Raw genomic sequence first — 15093 nt, 5'->3', positions numbered from 1 at the left:
CAGGGAGGGGGCTGGGCGGTTCTCACCTGTTGCAGTGAACCACTGGGGTATACAGGGAGGGGGAGGGGCGGTTCTCACCTGGTAGAGTGAACCACTGGGGTATACAGGGAGGGGGAGGGGCGGTTCTCACCTGGTAGAGTGAACCACTGGGGTATACAGGGAGGGGGCGGGGCGGTTCTCACCACAGTTTCAAATGGGCGAGTGTCTATTTGGACGGTGTGACTACAGGATGTACGGTATGTACATGTGAATGTTAGAATGTATGCTGTGTGTGTGTGTGTGTGTGTGTGTGTGTGTGTGTGTGTGTGTGTGTGTGTGTGTGTGTGTGTGTGTGTGTGTGTGTACATGGTTATCTTAGTGTGCAGGGCTCAAGCACTTGAGGTGAGTCTATCCTTCCATCGTTCCTCTAATTGCCTCCCTCCTGCGTGTCCTCCAGGACAACCACGTCGCTACTCTCTCTTCCAGACAGTCGAGACAGATCACGTGAAAGCCTGCTCAAAACACCTGGTGACCTCAGCTCCACGTCATCAGAGTGGGCAGGCCTAGAACGATATCCTGCTGGGGGCTGTCGTCGAGGGTAGTACTGAGGGGGGTAAACGCGATCATAATATGGGTCTTGCTCTTCGTCCTCCTCCTCCTCACCCCCCTGGTCATTGTTGTAAGCCACAGCAGCAGGGTTGTACGGCTGGTTGTAGGACTGGTAGCCTCCACGGGGCAAGGGTTGGACTGATGGGGATATGTGGGTTCAGTTTGGTTAAACAGCTAAAAGCATCTTATGAGCCACCACCATGGGCTGTGCTTAGCCAGCCAGCATGAAAACACAGAGGCAATGGGTTTAGTAGCAGGTTAGGACGTTTTATAGGCAGATCGAGTTAGCACTAGTGTGACAAAAGAGATGTCTGGGAATGGTATAACAGAGGCCTGTGTGGAAGATGTAACTTCACAAGCACTTTAGTGATGCAGTCAAAAATGTGCTGGTTGTTGGACTGGCTATGCTAGTTTTTCTGCCATTTCATAGCAACAGAAATGAGCAAAATGCCATATGCAATGGACAGCAGCAGGATGCAAATGAGAGTGAGTGGTTGAAAAGCTAATTAAATGAACCAACTTAATAGAAAATTAAAAGGTTTTTCAGAAAATTAAGAGGTTTTGTAAAGCTAGATTAGCTTTGTAAAAGAAGAAAAAATTCTAGAAGCTCATATAAAGGTTGCAGCAGCGAAGCATTAAACAAACTGTTGGATCAGACCAAGAGTTTGTTGACAGATGGCACTTAAACTCGATGGTGGTGATCATTAAAGCACATTTCTACTCCAAACGTTATGGCCTCAGGGGAGTATGAGCACTTATTTTTTTGTCTGGCAACTGACAAGTAATGGCATTGCAACCTTCAGGGGGCAGCTTTGATTATAACAACCACCTGTTACCTTAAATGATGCTAGAAATTAGCCCTGTTTCATTTCCAAATAACCATCCCAGGGTGCAATTTACGACATGGGACTACCTTTTGGGAACTGCCACTCCGCATTTGAATAAGATCCAAATGAGGGGTTGTGGGAGATTAAAACAGCCCCTAGCTTGTACGGTAATACAACACACATTGCTAACCAAAACTACTGATAATGTGTGTCACATTTCCAAAACCTTCCCAAAATCCTGCAATGTTCACAATGTTGGGTACTTGTCAGGTCATCAATCTATACCAAGATTGAATATGCTGGCCTGTACAGTTTTGCTGACCAGAATAATTATTTGGAAAAAATGTCTCCAAAGTTGGAAAGGTTGAAAGCCATGGTCAGGAGGACATAATGGGTGCTTTTAAGAAATCAGTAAGAAATCTTTGAAATTATGTCCTCTAAATTGTTCTTGTGTTATTGGACACATAGAGGAATGGAGTTTGGAGATGATAAGAGGAGGGGAGGACGGTTGAAGTGCTAGGAGAATGGTCCTCAGTAGTCATTCTCATAGTCCTGTTGTGCTTTGTTCAGCAGAAGGATGGAGAAAGGGGAGGAGAAAAATAAAAGGTGTTAGCACATAGAAGGAAATCTCAGTGACCTTTGAAACCACATTGACAGAACTTTCTCCAGATGCTGGGTCATGGTTGTGGGGAGGGGAGGAGAGATTTAGTGTTACTTTAATGCTCATTTTAGTAGGAGATATTTGACAAAATGTTAATAACACTTGAACCCAGCATTTAACAACCCAAACAAGAGAGAAGACACCGATGTGTTTGGTTAAAAGAAAATGTGTTGAACCTCTATTTGTCTTTCTCTATAAAAATACATTATTTCATACAGAGAAGACGGTGTTATAACATAATGAGTGTGTTTTCCACAAGGGAATACAGAGAAATACCACCAATACACTGTACCAAATTCTACCAATATACAGTAGCAATAGCAATACTGCAACTAATTCAATCAAAACCTTATAAAAAAGCTATTCGTTTTAAAGACAGTGAATCTGCAGCATAAAAGATCAATATATCCTTTTCATACTTATGTGTGCAAGGTATTGCTGAAAGTTCAATCACAGCACTTGATTTCCAAAGAACAGATTTATAGTGAGCATTTCCTTGGCTTCCAGAGAGGCTTTACATTTTAGGCTTAGATTTTCTTGTGGGGATGGATGTATGAATACCCATAATGTAAAACTCATTCAGGGGTCTTATGTATGATAAAGAATTAAAGACACACTTAAAATAATCAGTCAGTGGAAATGGTTCAGAACCATGGGCAGCATTATCCTGTCTTATAAAATAAAATAAAATAAAAAAGCCAAGGAAATCCTTTTCCGACTGGAATCCTGAATGCAGTTTGGATGATGTAATGTCTCACCCCTTTTTCTATAATATATCATGACGATGCTTGTCAAACAGCTGTCAGATGTGTAACAGTCTGGATGAGATGACCCAAGACACCAGTCATCCTTATTAAATCATGAAATCACATGCATGATGATGCGAGCACACGTACGTGTGTGTGTGTGTGTGTGTGTGTGTGTGTGTGTGTGTGTGTGTGTGTGTGTGTGTGTGTGTGTGTGTGTGTATGTGTATAGAGAGGTGTGTGTATATGAGAGAGAGAGAGAGAGAGAGAGAGAGAGAGAGAGAGACAGTGACAGTGTGTAGGGTACCTATGTTTATAAGATTAAAGAGTAGAGACATGGTCACAGTCAGTGGCAGCTGACTGTGACCATGTCAGTGGCAGCCTTGTTAATCCATCACAGTTTAAACTTCATAGTGGAACAATGCTGTAAAAAACACATTACACTGCAATTCTCTGAGAGCTTTATGAGGACAATTAACCATCTTAAAGCCTGTTGTGTTGTCACTGCGAAAAAGACTAATTCAATGTATTATTTTAAGCAAGAAATATGTTTTATGAGCTGGAAAGACAGGGCAGGGTTGAACTATTAAGTTGTTTATGTCAGTAAAATGATCACATATAAAAAATAAATAAAATAATTTAATTTAATGTCTGAGTAAATTCCCCAAATAAGAATATGGATATGTGTCATGATACAAAGTGGGCTACTTTTAAAAGTAGCGAATTACATACTATATATATATTTTTTATTTCATGAGAAGAAATAAACTCTTATCCCTGAGAGCAGGGATAGTGTGAATCCTGGGGGATCCATTCCTATAGGCTACTGGTTGGCCAGTGTCATCTGAGGTACATTGAAGTACATTGTTATTATTGCAATGTATTTTAAATATTTAATAACCCAACTTTCTTAAAGAACATAATATTAAAGGCACCCTTTTCATAAGGCATAAAAACGTTGATGCCTCTGTTTATATGGCCCAATCCTGGCATGCAACTGCATTTCTGTTCCAACATTTATTAATTGCTCTAGCGTAAAATCTGATCTGATCTTCACTTTTAGATGTTCAGGACTAGTCCAGCAAAAGGCACCCCGTTGTCCATCAAGCTGATGTGGTTCAAAGTTGCATTATCCAGACTTGTTCAGGACAGCATTATTATGATTTATATGTTGTGAAGCACAAAGAGGATCTGTCTGTGCATGTGAGATTGAGGTCTTTAGGTCATGTACAAATGTGTATGTGCGCATTTATATTTTATTCAGTTCTACAATAGGGGAAGTGGCGGCCATTTACTGGTCTGGTTCCATCGATCCAGACTGCATTAATTCTTCCCATAGAGATTTCCAAAAATATATACAGTATATATATCAATTATTTAAAATAATAGAATAGAATAGAATAATATAAACAAGCCATCCAGGATAATTGTGAATCACGACCATAAAACATTTAATTCAGTGAAAAATGAAAATATATGATATACTAATATATCTATCTACTGTATAATGCCCATGTCACTGTACGTACGTACAAACATACATGTGTACGTCTGTAATCCACGTAACTCGAGAACCGTTCAAATTTAACACGTGTCCCTGCACACCCCCACAGGGAGTGCAGTGCCCGGGGTCAAGTCCGTCGGATAGTCCAGAACCAGCACCAAAGCCTCTGCCCGGGCCCTGGACCTGTCACCCCTATATCTTCATAATGGAGCTGGCCTGTTCTGACATCACAACACTTCATATTTGGGCATGCCTGACACAGAACTCCATATAGGAATAAAGGGACACATAGAGAGAGATACAGAAAACTCCATATATGGGCATAAACGGGACACACACAATGGTGGAACGGGTACTCTGACGCGGGTACAATGGGTATTCCGGGTGGGGCATGGATCTTCGTGCTCTGCACCGGTCTAGTTGTGAACGCAGTAAGCACTTACTATGAGACCTAGCAGATCATGTCTGTCTGTGTGTGTTTCTGTGTGTGTGTGTGTGTCCCCTTTGTGCCCATATATGGAGCTGAGCGATTTGTGAATCACTCAGCTCCATATATGGGCACAAAAGGGGCCAGGTCCACATATACAGTAACAGCGGGACAGACACACAGACAGACAGACAGACAGACAGACATGCACACACACGAGCTGCGTTCGCTTCACGCGTTTGCGCGTCTTACTTGTACTATACCCTTTGTTTTTGCGTTTTTCAAACTTATTTTTTCACAGAATCAAATGTTTTATGGCCATGATTCACCAGGATCCTGGATGGCTTTATTCTAGGATTAAAATAATAGATTTTTTGGAAATCTCTATGGGAAAAATTAATGGGGTCTGTATCGATGGAACCAGAAAATGACTGCCGCAGCTATGCCTTATACAATAGTGTACTTTTTGTGTATATGAGATCATACTTTAATTTTTTTTTATCTAATTACATTTCCGTAATTAAAAAAGAAAATGAATGAAATAGCATGAAATAGCACTACCCTAAAGATCGTTACCTCCAACATTGTATCCCATGCAGGAGTTCTGGTCACAGTAGCCTGGTGGACCAGCTGTTCCTGTGGATCCTGCAGTCCCTGGTCGTCCTGGTGTCCCCTGGATGCCAGGCCTTCCTGGTGGGCCCTGACTGCCCGTCCTACCTTCACCTGGTAAACCTAAAGGTGTACAACATTTACACAAGTTCAAGTGAAACCCCCCCTAGTTCACTGCAAAACGAGCAGCTTCGTAAGGAGGAAGGGGATTATAGGGAGTAGTAGTAGAGCAACGAAACGCTTCTGTGGATCAGGGCCCACTTGAAAATGAAGCTCGAAAGTGTTTATGGCCCACCCATCTGACCACTTAACACGACCTATTGGCTACATTTTCAGAGCATGTTTGTTTTAATAATCAATCACTCAAGAGTGGTCAAAGTTATTTATTACAGAAATAATACTTTTTTTAATTTACTTTATTCTTTCTTTATTTTTTTTACATATATAAATTTTAATATTAATGTTATATTATCATTAAATCGTATTTGTTTCAATTATTTGGGAGCCCACTTGCGTGCGTGTGTGCATCATGTGAGAGAGACACAGAGGGGGAGAGGGGGAGTGAGAGACATACCTGGTGGACCGGATGGTCCTCGAGGTCCCTGAGTTCCAACACCATGACTTCCCTTCTCTCCTTTCTCTCCAGAGAGACCTGAAAACAGACAGATCAGAGCACTATTAGCTAAATTATTGGGTCTAAGTATACTGTACGTCATTGATCCATTTTTGAGTGGTGCAACCACTCCTATAGACAGCTATGTGTGTCCCTGGTTCCCTGGGTCTGTCCCTGGCTGGCTGGCTGTGTCCGAGCACGAAAATAGCTAGCTGGCTGGCTGTGTCAGAGCAATAGCTTTTGGTTGGTTTTCACAACCAAGTGTCACTGTTGCGCAGCCTAACACACATACATATTTACTGTATTTTGGATTGTATACATGAGTGTATGGCAGTCAATCAGGGTCAGAACTAAAACACATATCTGTGGTTTTACTTTGCTGAAGCACCAAGCCTATTCTGAAATCTGATGATTACAGTAACTACCCTCCATCTATCAATCACTCACTGACAATCACAAAAGCATGTGCATGCATGCACACATGCATTCATGCACACGCTTTAAATTATTTATTTTGAACAATGCATTGGTATACAGTATTACAGCACACACGCATTATACAATACACACTAATAGTGCTACACACAGACGTGACCCTGTCTTAGTGAGTGAAATTGTGGTTGGTGGCTATAACTGTCGGTTTTGGTTAAACATCAGAATGACATGAGGTTTCTGAATAAAACACACAGTCAACCTTGAGTTGTTGTTTCGGCAAAGGAACAAGGACCAGTCTTTAAAGTTACCCAAGTGCCCTGCAGTAATTTGTTAGATTAATTACATTAGTCTAAATATGTGGTTGCAAAATAAGCTTTAGGTTGCAAGATGAGTTCTTTGAAAATGGGACTCTCCAGAGAAAACATTTGCTTTGCTTTAAAGCCATGCTCTCTCCACTGACTAGTATGCCTACATTAAACGTTTGTTTCAAGGTTAAACAGAATATTAATGTATCAGGCTTGAAGGCTTCCTTTGATGAATCAATTCTGCAACAGACAAATTATAAAATTGGGTGGTGGCAATGAGAAATGCCCCACAACATAGAGAAGGAAAGATAACCAAGTTCATTAGTTACAATACTGAAAATAGTATTTTATGAAGGTCTTGTCCATTAATGTCGCATTAAATCTGCCAGCAGGTATTCTGAATAACCTCCATAGTTTATTTTTACTATAGAACAAAGGTCCTCGTAATGTGTTTAAGGGAACCAGCTCTTAAAATACTTAGAGACCTCTTGTCTTGTCTGCCCTCCATATAAAATGATTATTTAGCAGTTTATTTGTTTTAAAATAAAGTAGAATGGGCTAGCTCCAATGAAAATAAGTCTAATCATTTCATTTGTGCCCCAAGACCTGTTCTCCCTGCAGTGTCTGAATACTCTATTTTCAGTAGTAGTAGTGTAAAAAAATCAAGTAGTTTGTGTGAGTTGGACCAGTGGCTCCCGACTGCAAATGTTATTGGGGAGAATTACAGGGGCCCTGAGGACCAAACGGTCTGAACCACCATTTTTGGGTAGAAGAGTGGTCAACTGGAAATGGAATATGTTTTGACCCTGACCTCGGGGTCAGGGTCAAAACATATTCCATTTCCAGTGCTCAGTGCTTTGACCTAAAGTGTAAACCACACCAAACCACACAAAAGGGTCGTCCCGTCTCGACCCTTTGGTTTGGGCTTAAGACCACACGTACATTATTACTGCATTGGAGCAGTTGTTTGAATAGAAATGATTTATCTTGTAAGGGACTGCAGGAAAAGGTATACCTGAATTACCACCACTGAAGTGACAAACTGTAAATATGTTGGTTTGATTGGAAAGTAAAGGAGAGCCCCTGACTCACTATTATGTTATCACAATAAGAGACACTCAAGAGACACCTCACCTCTTTCTCCCGGCCGTCCACTCTGGCCATTGGTACCGGGGAAGCCCGGCCTGCCAGACGGGCCCTGCTCTCCCTGAGGCCCCGGGGCTCCTCTCCTGCCGGCCTCTCCCGGTGGTCCAGGCACTGTCCGGACCGACACCGCTGGCTGGGGGATCTGGTTCAGGATTGAGTTGTATCGAGACAGGTGGCCTGGATGGAAAAGAGGAGAGGAATCTAACAATGTATATGTGTGGTTTTGACATAGCCTGTTTGATATTTTTACATTTAAAAAATCAAGCTGATATACAAGATCACAATGTGTCGTTAACTGTAGATGCTGTGGCTATTTACACTATATTTGTGGCTATTTCAATAACTTTCTGGCCTTGACAGCCCATTCATCCAAACAGTCCAATCTGGTTGCATCAAATGACATTAAACGATGTTAAACTCACTTTGCCACACGATATGCCAGCGCATACCCTCTATAACAATTACGTATATGTGGAACAAATAGGATTCTTGAGTGACTAGCACCTAACAAAGAACAAGAAAATAAAGCTGTGTGGATTCTTAAAAAAGATACAGTAATTGGTTATTCATTGCTTTATTGCTGGATTACTTATGTACAATAGGGGTATGAAAGAATAATGGTAAATGGTGCATTTATATAGCTTTTTTATCCAAAGCGCTTTACATAGATTGTGCATTACATTCACCCATCCATACACCGATGGTGGAGGAAACCATGCAAGGCGGGGTTTACAGTCTTGCTCAAGGACACTTCGACACTAACTCTGGGAGAGGCCGGTATCGAACTCATGGAACCTCATGGTTCCCATCCGGCTGCTCTACCGGCCACTCTACCCCTGAGCCACTCCCGCCCCCAGGAATAATGGAAATACTGTATATGAGTGTGAAAGAAAGTTCTGTACGCAGTGATGCTGACATCGTTTTTGTTTGTACTCTTTGTACTTAGTACTTACTCTGGATAAGCTGCTCACAGACTTGACGTGCAATGGCACGTACTGCCGCTTGGGATTGGACATCACCCTTAAGAACAAACACAATGCTGTTACAACATGACACTTTAATACAACATTCACATCTCTGCTATCAGTTCTCACATTAATGTGAGAGGCTGATTTCTAATTGCGTTTCCTTTCCCACGAGCCAGGGAAATAAAAGAAAAAAAGCAGCATAGTAATTGTGCTGCCCTGCTAGGATGTAAACGTGTTTAGATTAGTTAGATGAAGAAATCCTGTGGGTCCATCTCTAGAGTGCCTCTAGTTGGCAAAGTGCATTCCTCTAGCTCTCAGCAGATATGGCCTGGCTACTGCGTCAGCAATATGCAGGCACCGCTATGCTGCAAATTTGAACTGTAAGGTTGATTTAATACAGTTTACTCTAAGTTTAAGTCACAAGGGAATGTGGGGGGGGGGGGGGGGGGGGGATGGGAGAGAGAGAGAGAGGGAAATTAAGTAGATACTGTACAGTATATAGAATATTTATATGTTGTAAATGTAAATAAATAGAGAAAGAGAAGGGAATACAGAGTTTGTTTATGTGAGATAGTAGGACAGGGGGAGAGATGGTTGTAAAGTTTGCTCTGAACAAGGGTGCAGAGCATTAGTAAGTAATTGTGAATCTTATACTGTCAGCACAATAACATCATTTCCACTGCAAAATGGAGCAATAAACGTTGATTTGTTCTAAACAGTGGCTGAAGGATATGGGTAGAATGACTTACTCTCTCCCCCTTATCGCCTTTGGTACCAGCAGGACCCTGGAACATAAAAAAGGCCACACAGAAAGAGAACAAACATTAAACTGGGATGTGGTCTGAAATATAGGCAAGCTCATTGTTCTCTCTCTATCTCTTTCTCTCTCACTATTTCTCATCCACTCCTTCTCTCAGGTTGTCTTCCCATCTCTTAAAGAAATGTCCAAAAATTCAGACATTTTTAGAAACCCCCATCCTCTCAGTCTCATTCAGTTTGGTTCTTTGCCACCTCTCTTTGTTTATTTCGGTAACACTTGCTAAGTTGCTACCCATGTTTATAACGCATTATGAACACACTTACAGTATAAGTGTGTTCATAATCATAATACTTTATAACCTTAATCATAACACATTAGCTAGCTATAGTTATCTCTGTATCTCTCCAGCTATGATTCAACAGCTGGTAGAATACTGATGCATTTGAGAAGTGTTTTTCTAATTCTTCGTTATAGTTGCCTAAAGACACACACTATCATGCACGCACAATGTGTGCATGCAGCTTGAGTTCGCACACACACACACACACACACACACACACACACACACACACACACACACACACACACACACACACACACACACACAATTAGTGTAGGTGTGCCTAAAGACAGAGCAACTGCTGTTTACAACCTCTTGGATGGGGAAGTGTTTGGCTTGCAACACGCACGCACGCACACGCGCATGCGCACACACACACACACACACACACACACACACACACACACACACACACACACATGCGCGTGCCAAACAACTACACTTTGCCAACAAAGTGCATGGATGCATATCTGAGAGTAAGGATACAGCAAAGTGCTGAGATGATAAAATAAGTTTGATGCTATTGCTCTCCCAGCCGGTTAAAGGACTTTGTCTTGAGTAAATATATAGTCATCTAGTTTGCCAGACATGGATTAACCCTAGTCCTAGACCTAGACTAAAAGAAATTTCAAAGGACCTCCATTGAAAGAAAAACAAGAAATGATCACATTTTTCAGGTGAAAGAAACGCTGTCTCCGTTGTCCACCCCCCCCCCCCCCCCCCCCCTTGCCTCTTTCCTTCCCATTGGCCAGAGGGCAGCTTTGCCGTTGCTTGGTGTCCCATTGGCCAGAGGAGGCAATCAGGCTAGGCCGTCAGTATGATTACGGCTAGAAAGGTTGTCTAGTTTTCATGAGCTTTCATTAGTCAGGTGGTTTCACCTGACAAAAATGCCATCATGTTCTTGGCCATTCGACTGATTGTGATTGTGTTTGTGTGCAAGTGTGTGTGTGTGTGTGTGTGTGTGTGTGTGTGTGTGTGTGTGTGTGTGTGTGTGTGTGACTGTGTGTGTGTGTGTGTGTGTGTGTGTGTGTGTGTGTGTGTGTGTGTGTGTGTGTGTGTGTGTGTGTGTGTGTGTGTGTGCCTGCGTGCGTGCATGTGTATTGATATGTGTGTTTGCCTTAAAGAAAGAAAATGCAGAAAATAGCAAGAGATGAGTGTGTGAAATCTGTGTAAAATATGATACTTGTGGCAATATTTGGCACATGCAGCGAGAGAAATAGATTAAAAAACATATTATCCTCGCGTGCCTTCCCACTTCCCAGGCCTACAGACCCAACAAGTGGACAAGCTGAATGTACTGTACTTAGCAACAGTGTTGTACAATTATTAAAAGGATATACTGTAGGAAAGCTGAGCAAATACATCAAACAACACTGTGGTATTAACTATTAAATATTATAAGATTCATGATACTGTTTGACTTTGTTAATGCCTGCATAGAAAAAGAGGATCTGCTGCGGTGCCCGCAGCACCACCTTCTCGCTCGGGTGGAACCATTGCCCACCACTCCTCCTGAATGAAGTGTCTGGTTATGGGACTCTGGTGCAACGCACAGGTCCTAGGCCTGGTGAGAGTGGACCTGGTGAGACGTACTGTAGGAGGGGCCCGGACAGGAGTCAACCCACAGAGGCCAGTCCTTCCATGTGCCAGAAGCGTACCTCCCAGCCCTAGCAGAGTTGTTCTGGAGTAGTTCCAACGGATTGTGTGGCCCTGGTTTTGCCCTAGTGGGACTGATCGAGGGTATAGCTACTGGGACGTAAGTCGGGACTTGATCACCCCGGCTGGGTCGCCTGAGTGAGGGGTATGATGTTCCGAAAACCCTGATGACCTTGGGATACATCACTGAGGATACGTCCCAGGTGCATCCATGCAATGTTTTTTGTTATACTATTAAAGGAACAATTTATCAAATTTCAGCCAAATCTTCATATAATTGGTTCTCACTAAAGCTTATTATAAGATGATACCATTTCTGTCTATTCATTCTGTCTAGACTGTAACCTGAATCCGCCAGATGGCGTAAGCAGTGAGTTCCTCCTCCTGCTCCCATCTGGTCCCTCTCGGGCAGAGAGGGACTCCGATCAAATGCTGATCGGAGTGATATGCAGCTAGAGGCAGGATCAACGTGAGACTGATGACGTATTGAAGCACTGCCACAGCGCCACAGCACACATAAACACAACCTAACAAGACTACAACTCGAAATGATTATGGAGATATCAGATCTTTGTCCCGCTGCTTCCGGTTCATCGTTTCTGCTTGAGAGAGACCAGATGCAGGCAGGAGGAGGGAACTTGTGAACTCAATACTGCCGCAATCTGGCAGAGTCAGGTAGGTAGGCTAAACTTGCCTCCCAGTAACATAACTGGTGGGGATTCTATTAAGCTAATGAAAACTACAGCCTTACATTTCCTGGAAATTTAGCACACTGAAATAGAATAAACGTTAGTTGTAAAAAAACAACAACAAACGTAACGCCATGGCTTCAATGTGGATCTTGGAATTCATGTTGCTGATCTATGACATCAGTCACATATGGCACCACATTTTGCCAAGGTTTTGGTCAATCAACTCCCATTGAATTCCATTATCAAACTCGAAAATTCGCAATTCTGGAAAATTGCAAGTGTGGTTGCTACTGTATGATGATGATGTATTGACCCGTATGATGTCACAGGGGGTGGAATAATAAAAACTAAACTTTTCGAGATGACTAAATATAGCCGGGCAATTTCTATAGTCTGGGTGCCACACTAACTAATTAAAAGTTGCGTCATGAACCAATGAATCTAGAGAATTTTCTTTTTGACTGTATGACCTACGATTCAAGTTATAGGCCAAAAAGTGAATCGACTTTATAGTGCTTCAATGAGGCCATTTAAAAGAAATGGGGGTGGACCTCGAGTTTCTTCCTTGGCCCAAAATTAGCTGCTTATACAGTCAACGAACGAACGCCGGACGGACGAACTCGCGGGATCGAAAACCTTATCACTTAATTAATGGTCATTAATGGTCACTCACAATAGACATTTTTCCACCTCAGCCATATTGGCATGAAATTGTAGGCTAATTCTACATCCTTCACATGTGTTACCAATGATTATAATTAAGTCTCTGTTCATTTCAGATCAAACAGAGTCAGGGTGCTGCATGTTGGCTCACTGAAAAAGCTCTACACGAAATGGAATTACAGTATTATCATTCTTAACACCTGTGTTTGCTCAATTTCTCTACTATTTTATGTCAATATTTGAAACAATATTAGAGAAATATTTTGTACAGGTATGTTGGACACACCCAGCAATATCAAGTTATATGGAAACCTACACCAGCCCTCATATACACTGTCAATGCTAAAATATATGACAAATATGAAAATGAGCCTTAGTTGTACTGTAAATCTGAAATGGTATTTTTTCATTATTTCAAGTATTAAAACTATATAACAAGAGCTGATATGTGATGGTCAAGTGGTTACACTAACATAAGAGAAACAAATGAAGCAAATCTAGTCCCAGATTAAAACTTTGTCTCAAAAATCTTTTCTCAGCATGAGCCTAGATTGATCAACCAATGACCATTACACTTGGTATATATGGTATTTCTTTACTTTATTTAATCAGGGGAGACCCTTGAGAGCATGCTCTCTTTTACAAGGACGCCCTGGGTACAATCATATTGACAAAAAATAACACAAAATAACACAGTGATAACACAGTGATAACAGTGCAGTGGCCTCCAAAAAAAGGCTAAGTCTAATGTTTCACATTGGCTGTTAGAATCCAGAGTTGGAGAACGCTTTACAGCTGGAAACACTGTAGCATATTGTGTAACCATCCTGCAGTGGTATAGTTACTTTGTACTTGCGTGCATGTGTTATGTCTTTAATTTTCCACACATAATCTCCTATAGGTGGCGGTGGGGTATAGAGGCATATCTCTTTAGTTTTGTCTTTTGCATTCCTCATTTTTCGTTTTGTCTAAACTCCATCCCTATGGTTTCAATATTACAGATCAGAAGGAAAAGTGGTCAGCTGGTGCACTGATGTAATCAAATGAAAGAAAATCCACGCACAAACAGACACACGTCTGCAGATTTATTTACAGTAGGTAACGTTCCCAGACACCATGAGGCTCTTCCACTTTAGAAGAGCATGGTGGCTCGGAACATTACCTGAATAAATCGGCGAGTCTGTTGGTGTGTGGATTTTCCTTAACTTGATTACATGATGAAATTGATCCAACAGCTTTGGGATGTGCGTAGCTTCAGCACTCACTCATCCACGTTAGCATGGAAGTTATAAAAAAAGAAAATATAAAAATTATATATATATATATATATATATAGTATATATATATATATATATATATATATATATATATAATTTATTGAGGCGTGTGTGGGCATCCTAGGCAAACCGCCTAGGTTACCTATGCCTCAATCTGAGACCCCATCGGCAAATAAAGAAAAACAGCGCGCTCTTTTCCTTTGAATTGACATAATTCAACAGTCTGTCTCGAGAGACTACCTATGCCTTGATACAAGCCTGTGTTAAAGGATTGCATAAGCAACAGCAGTGCAAGCATAAAGTAGATATGCAATGGCACTTGGCAAGAAGCTACCATGATTCATAAAGTTTGACGGGAGCAATCAAATCAGATTGTAGCACAGCTCAGTGCGCTGCAGGACTGGTTGAGACTGCTACCAGTATTCTTTCTCTGGGGCCGAAAGAAAAAAAAGCACCTCTACAGATTGAAATGACTTGAGAGAAGCTAATCCTCCATTGGAACAGTAATCTTGCAGAGGCTTGAAGGGGCAGAACAAGGACTGACAGAGAGAGACATTTTAAAGCTGCAGGAGACGTTTGAAGCTGGACACAAAGTTGATGAGACAAAGCTGTGGGAAAGTTCGTAATCGACTTTGTGCGTTTCTTCCTCTCTGCATTTGTGTTTCTGTGTACTTAATAGCATTAGTGTAAGTTTGATAAAAGTGTGTCTTATGACTAAATGAGTTATGGTCCGCTGTCTCTCATCCAGACTTTGCAGTTGGCCTCATCGGAACTGTGCTGGTAGTGGTAGTAATGATGACCATCAAACTGTTACACAACCAATGTCCTCTTTTCTTGTTCTTTTCAGCGGTCCAATCTAAACCTTATAGTGGCAGT

The 15093-nt window shown here is 41.7% G+C and overlaps 1 protein-coding gene across 4 annotated transcripts in view; it reads right to left on the bottom strand.

Annotated features, from left to right (window-relative positions):
* Positions 1–266: 266 nt before the first annotated feature.
* The window catches only part of col14a1a (collagen, type XIV, alpha 1a), a 177307-nt gene continuing 162480 nt past the window's right edge, over positions 267–15093 (bottom strand). For 3 of the 4 annotated variants that reach the window (XM_080769144.1, XM_080769142.1, XM_080769143.1), the window contains exons 43-48: positions 9579–9614; positions 8815–8881; positions 7850–8038; positions 5937–6014; positions 5330–5485; positions 267–726 (exon numbers count right to left, since the gene is read on the bottom strand). In XM_080769144.1, the coding sequence (XP_080625270.1) occupies positions 407–726; positions 5330–5485; positions 5937–6014; positions 7850–8038; positions 8815–8881; positions 9579–9614 (846 nt within the window). In that variant the 3' untranslated portion in view covers positions 267–406. Of the gene's footprint in view, positions 1976–5329; positions 5486–5936; positions 6015–7849; positions 8039–8814; positions 8882–9578; positions 9615–15093 lie in introns of all 4 variants that reach the window. The other variant, XM_080769145.1, reaches the window with a different exon arrangement.

This window comes from Protomyctophum bolini (genome assembly GCF_963924005.1).
Source record: "Protomyctophum bolini genome assembly, chromosome: 7".
Classification (NCBI taxonomy): domain Eukaryota; kingdom Metazoa; phylum Chordata; class Actinopteri; order Myctophiformes; family Myctophidae; genus Protomyctophum; species Protomyctophum bolini.
This window is presented reverse-complemented; position numbering and strand designations above follow the sequence as displayed.